This window comes from Zingiber officinale, chromosome 8A (assembly GCF_018446385.1).
Source record: "Zingiber officinale cultivar Zhangliang chromosome 8A, Zo_v1.1, whole genome shotgun sequence".
NCBI classification, from domain to species: Eukaryota; Viridiplantae; Streptophyta; class Magnoliopsida; order Zingiberales; family Zingiberaceae; genus Zingiber; species Zingiber officinale.
The window spans coordinates 9,282,297-9,288,984 of record NC_056000.1 but is presented as its reverse complement, the minus strand read 5'-3'; the positions used below and the strand labels follow the sequence as shown (position 1 = coordinate 9,288,984).

General features: G+C 33.4%; 1 protein-coding gene across 1 annotated transcript; it reads right to left on the bottom strand.

The window, feature by feature from the left end:
- Positions 1-4,733: 4,733 nt before the first annotated feature.
- On the bottom strand, positions 4,734-6,195 carry LOC122012507. Its single transcript, XM_042569073.1, has 4 exons — positions 6,040-6,195; positions 5,630-5,860; positions 5,465-5,537; positions 4,734-5,337 (listed from the first exon to the last, which is right to left on the bottom strand). The coding sequence occupies exons 2-4, from the start codon at positions 5,809-5,811 to the stop codon at positions 5,044-5,046; spliced, it is 549 nt and encodes a 182-aa protein (XP_042425007.1). The 5' UTR covers positions 5,812-5,860; positions 6,040-6,195; the 3' UTR covers positions 4,734-5,043.
- Positions 6,196-6,688: the final 493 nt, after the last annotated feature.

Below are 6,688 nucleotides of genomic sequence, written 5' to 3'. Positions count from 1 at the left end.
TTTCTGAGGTGTACCTTGGTGTTCTAAGAGTGGATTGCTTTAAGATTTTGCTCTTTCATGTTTTCCTAATTGTTATTGCCCTAAATTGTTGGACCTTGATACTATCTAAAGCTTCACAAGTGTGGGAAATAAAAGGGGATGGCCGATGCGTTCTTGTATAACAGTTTGAGGTTTTTGTGGCTTGATCGAGGGTTTTAGCTTTTGTCCTAAAAGAGATAATGAAGTTTTGGCCAGTTTAAACTGTAGGAATGGTGTTAAATGAATCAGTATTTATGATAGTTTACAGAGTCTTGCTTTGAAGGAATCCACTTGTTTTGTTTTCCTTTGACAATTCCATAAGAGTTGCTCGTGTCTTTATGGCATGGCCCAAGTAATTTCCACACCTTTATTCTGCTTTCATACATCAACGAATATAAAAGGCTGCGGATTATCTGTCTTTTCGTTCGTCTTGACCCAAATGTTTAGGAGACGTGAATACTTTTACGTATGCCTAGTATGTGTAGCCGAGTTGATATATTGACGGAGTTTGTTATTAGATCAGCATAGTTTGATTTTTGATAGATGTAAATATTATTTTAAATTATCTCGTGTCCTTTATTTATAAAGATCGTTTGACTAAAATTGAACAAGTCCTCGTGATTTATTCCTTTAGAGTGTATAGACTCTCCTAAAAGATGGTATTTTCTTATTTTACTATCACGGACTACTTTTACTTGTGGATGATAAAGATAGTCTACCAAAAATCCATTTGTATCTCTCAAAATAGGATTGACAACTTCACGTGGAAATTAGATATCTTGGACATATAAAATTGGAAGAAAAATTATCTCTCTCATCTTTTAGTTATTGGATGGTCGATTATTAATTATTGGATGGTCGACTATAAATTGATCCTATGATTTACCTCACTTAGCATAACTTACATATGGACTATGAAGGATAATTGGAATGACCATAATTATTTTTTTTTAACTACAATGAATAGTGGTACGTCCTCATAGATTGATGTAGTTGGTATCAGTATATTTACTTCAATACATCTTAGATCAATTTTTAGTGGATACAAAATAACTAATTGAATGTCTAATCTTTTTTATACAAAAGTCATTACATTAGGGGAAAAATATAATGCCCCTATGATTTATCGGTTTGTATTTTACTATAGGACGATAATGATTGTTTGAAATAAATGATATCATCCTTATTGTTTTGATGAATGATTGACATAGAAGCCCCTATGAATTGACAAAATTAATACTTATATGAATATTTGCTATAATAAATTTTGAGGTCGTAAAAAATATCTTGTTTAATATCTAATCTCTCCTATAAAAAAAAACCACTATACTAAGATATAATACCTTATGATTTATTCCTTTTTTTCAAAATGTACAAGGGTATTTTTGGAAAGACCGTTAATGACGACTTCACATTTTATTACAATGCATGATTGGCACGGTCATGTCTAGAAAATTTGAAATTAGTCTCGAGGACATATTATAAAATGAACAAAAGAAAATGTACATTTTTTTATGATATATTTTTACACTCAGAGCATCCATATTTACAAATTTAATATGGATGAGTTACACGGGTTCAAATAATTGAATGTGGCTTAAGAGCTAATTTTATATAGAAAAAACTTAAGAAAAAACAGAGGTATAAAGAATAAAGATAATTAATAGATAGTGGATGTATAAATAATTAATATTAATATTAATATTAACATAAATGTGAGTGTGTTAATAAAAAATATGTATTAATGTAATGGGTAAGGACGGAGCCAAAGGAGAAATGACGACCATCACTATATATGAGATATAGGAATAAAAGATGAAAGAAAAGTGAATGGAATGATATGATCGACTCTTCTCAACATAAATATATACATTTCACCTCTTCTATATGAAATTCCTGGCTATAATGGTACTTAGACATGTTATTTAAAATTAAAAAGTAATAATAAATCCAGTTAGTTCTTCAGTGATCAATCCGGTTCCATAAAATTTTTCCACCTTTTATTAGAGTAAATCGGAAAGTACTCATGGTAGGTAGTCTAAAAGTCTAGTATTCTTTGATTGCACACCTTATTTGGATGATTTTTTTTTTATAAATTTATTAAATCATGAATATCTAAATGATAATATGGATATATCATAATTCAAAAGAGACATGTTATTTAAAAATATAGCATATATTAATATTCATATCAATAGGATACTCTAGATGATACTAAAATTAAATCCCTTTTCAGCTAAGCACCTTGGAAATAAGCTGTTTAATATTATTCAATTCCTTATTTATGACTTCAGGGTACGATGATAAAGGCAGAGATCTTCCCGGAAGGAATTGTCAAAATTATATACGTTTGCACAACTTCTAAATGCATTGAAATACCCAAGTTCCCTTTTTCTTTTTCTTTTTTATTTGTTTTTAAAGTTGCAAGTGACATTTGGAGGGTTGTGTGTGCTTGACCATTCACCAAAGATCGCATCGCATTGAAATATTAAACTTTGTTGATTCCTTTCTTTTGGAAGACGAAAGCACATGGAACCAATAAAAAAAAGGAATATCAGTAGCTTCGCGCGTTGTCAATTTCTTTGTGAGATAAGAAGTCGGAATCCAGCCACTACTTTTTATCTGACCGAAAATAAACTAGATAATATATGACTATCGATTTCTAATCGCTTGGAAAAACAAGTTGATTGCCAAGGAGATATTACTTTAAAGCATTGTGAAAGGAGTCTCCAATTTGATCCGTTCCTTTTGGAAAAGTGACACGCTTTTGTTTAGTCTTGGATAATGATTCGAGCTCTAATGCTTACCTCATAAGTCATTATTCTAAAAATTAATAATCATCTATGATTTATTTTCTCTCTATCTTAGAACATTAAGGACGAACATAATCATCCTTTTTATCATCTTAGATAATGATTCGAATCTTAGACGAATGTGGAGACTCTGAATGAAGTAGATATTACGGACCAATTGATTAGGTCTATGAGTCTATCGTAATAATTATTTTAAGAAAATATTTGTTTTAAAAAATAAATAATATATCTAGTATAATCGTATGTACTTTTGTAAAAGAAATATAATTTTTTTAAATCTTATTTAGCAAAATGAACTTTATATCCATACTTTTATTAAAAGTAAAATATACATTCAACGTAAAATATTATAAATAAAATAGATATACCTGCAAAATAGGATATATTAAAACACTTCTGTTTTATATGAAATTCATAAAATTAGCAAAATTATTTTGGATTAAAACGTAATAACATGAAGATGATTTCTTATAAAAGGGCTAAATAAAAATATAAATCCGAGAGAAAAAAATTATAATGTGTGGTGTAAAATTTCAGAAACGATATGAAAATATAAAAATATAAATATAATATTACTGAAATTTAATAAAGGAAAAAAGCTCTTTAAAAATGTTTATAAATAGCTTCTAAAAACTAAAGGTTTTTACAAAAAAAAAAAAGAGGTAGAATTACAATCGGTCTGAAGAAAATATCAAAGTTAACTCAATCAAGCCGACCACCAAGTAAACCTAAAACAGCTTAACATCCATGAAATCCAAACTCTCATTACTTAAGAAGTAGATCTGACTCTCGGTTGAGTAGATCTGACTCCAGACTAAGTCTAAATTGGATCTGATCCTGGAACAAGTCCGAACTAGATCCAGTTCGGATCCGTAACCAGGTTGAAATCATAACCATCCCGATAGAGGGTCGAACTCTTACGGTTCCAACCCATTCAAAACCGCCGATTAGGTTGTTTTCTTTAATATTTAATATTTAATATTTAATATTTATAGATAAAAATTTTATTAAAAATAATTATATTGTTGAGGTCCTAAACTCTATTTTTTTTTTTTTTTGAGAAATTCAATATTCTAATAAACTAGGGTATAGCATATTAATATTTTTTTGTTAATTAATTGTTTAATAATTAATCAATATTTTCTTATTATTTCACTATTCTTAATAGTTAAAAAATATAAAAAATAATTTATTTCAAATATGTAATAGTTTTTTTATATCAGTGTAATTTAAAATTTTAAAGGTAATAAGTAAAAAATAAATCCCAGACCGATGATTTAATAGTTATGGAAGTTGAGAATTGTTGATGGCAATTCATGAAACTCTTATAAAATCATAAGAAAATAGGCAACTTAAATAAATACAAACTATTATTATAATTTTTATATAAATTCATAAATTTTAAATATTTTTTTAATAATAATCTTTCATAAACCATAATCATCTTAAACGATTAAGAATCAACATGCCAAAAACTCAAACTCGAACCTAATAAAATGTCTGTCAATGTTTACCATCGCACCAAAACCGTCGGGCAATCCAAAGATCGCAAGCTTCCACAAACTATTATTATAATTTTTATATAAATTCATAAATTTTAAATATTTTTTTAATAATAATCTTTCATAAACCATAATCATCTTGAACGATTAAGAATCAACATGCCAAAAACTCAAACTCGAACCTAATAAAATGTCTGTCACTGTTTACCATCGCACCAAAACCGTCGGGCAATCCAAAGATCGCAAGCTTCCTCTTGGTACTGTTATCGCGTGCTACTCGTGATGAGTTCGACAAAACAAATTAATGCGTCAAGCAGATTACTCGAACTTCTCCATCAGCATCACACAAAAACGCACAGGAACATTCAACTGCAGCATAAATCAAAGAACTCCCACAACATGAAAACTGGGATGGAACTCCATGAATGAGCCTATTTTTCGTTTTACAATTCAACGCCCCAGTTTAGACATAGAATACAATAGCACATGAGACTTACACTCCATTTCACTTCAAATCTACAAAAGAACCAAAAACGCAAAACCTACTCGGAAAATGAAAGACTAAACAAGATGTGAGACAATTGAAATCCAATTTGCAGATTCAGTTCTCTCACTTTGCTCTCAAACTTTGTTTCTGTTATTTAGAATCTAATAGTGGATGTTAATGATTAGAGTCTACACATTTACAAGGTGGTCGTTGTCGTCGTCGTCTAGGCTACAGCAGTGATGCTGTTGCAGCGCTGCCGGTCGCGGTTGAGGCAATCAAAACCCTCGATTCGCACCCTGGCAGGCTCGTAGCTGATCTTGGCAGAGGGACAGCCTTTCTGTGCCGGAAGAATCGGCGCGCTCAAGCTGGACTGGATCGCCGGAAAATGACCGACGGGTACCGGCGGCCGGTCCTCTCCGAAGCGGGAGTCGAAAACCACGGGATTCGCTACCCGGCTCGGTGGAGACCCGCAGAAGAACGAGGGGTATGAAGGCACGGAGTTCTCTGCTCCTTCACCCTGCACACACACACGAAGAATTTGTCAGATCATAGAAACAACAGCTATAGCTGAGAGCTTTACCTTTACCGAATGAAATTGGAAGGGGGAAAAAAACTTTGGAAGGGGGAAAGCTAAAAAAACTCGCCTTTGGAAGAAGGAAACCGGGAAACACTGCTCCAGCTTCCGGATCACAAGGTTCCAACAGATCCAAGTGATTACTGCATAAACGGGGAAGGAAGATAAGAGATAAGATTGGGGCAATCGAATTAGTGAACGTACGAGCTTCGATCAAAGAGGAGAAGGGAATCACCTCGGAATCCGTCGCAAGGGCCGGACCGGGACAGCAACGGAAGGAAGGGGAGCCATCCGCCGGTGCTTGGGGCAGATGGCCGGGTGTTTGCGGTCTGCACCAGCGACGGCGAAGGATCCCCCCATCTCCTCCCAGTCCTCCCAGGCAGCTAAAGCGTTCTGTTGCACAGCGCAGTGGTTCATTTTAAAGTTCGATCAAAGTCGATCTCTTCGAGATCCACAAACAGAACGCCTGGAGAACATCAAAAGTTTGTCATCGAAGATAAACTAGAAAATAGCCAAAATCTTAGCTCAAAATTGAGGGAAAAATTGGCGAAACCATAAGCTCAGATCGAGGATGAATAAGCTGAAAAAATATTGTGCCAAAAAAAAAGAGAGGAGAGATTAAGAATCAAGATTTGATCTCTTTACCTTAGCTGCCTCCCTACGCGAGGAGTGAGCGATACAGGAACGAGGAGAACGGGTAGACAAGGACGGATATGACAGATTTATAACGCTCCATCGTCTACCCGGAAGGCTAATTTTATTACGCAAAGAAAAGTTGTTATGAAATTTATGTCGGTTGCCGTCCTTTGCGTTTTAATCGTTCCGAGTCGTGCAAGAATGCGACAGTGCCGGTATGTACCCAACCATGTGAAGGGCACGTGGCCTGTTGGTGGTAGGCGAGGCCGGTCGGGGACACGAAGAAAGCATCTTCTCCACATGGCTCAATCGTGCATAAATGACGTATTCTTAATTTATTAAATTGTAATAATACAGATGGTCATGTGCCTCCGGGCTGGTCTAAAAATTTATATTTTAATTAAATAGAAACAAAAAACATCACGCAGGATCGAAATTTTTCACTTCAACCGTGTGTACATATGGCCACGGATCTCCATGAGGGTTGTACTGGGCTATAGCCCAGTCTTCATGAATGCAATCTATTTGTACAAATTATTTTAATAAGAGGATTAAAAAAAATCATAAAGAAAAAAAAGTGTATTAACGAATAAATCGTATGTCTAATTCATTAATATAGTCATTTTTCTTCTTCTCTATTATACGGTCCGCAACTTGT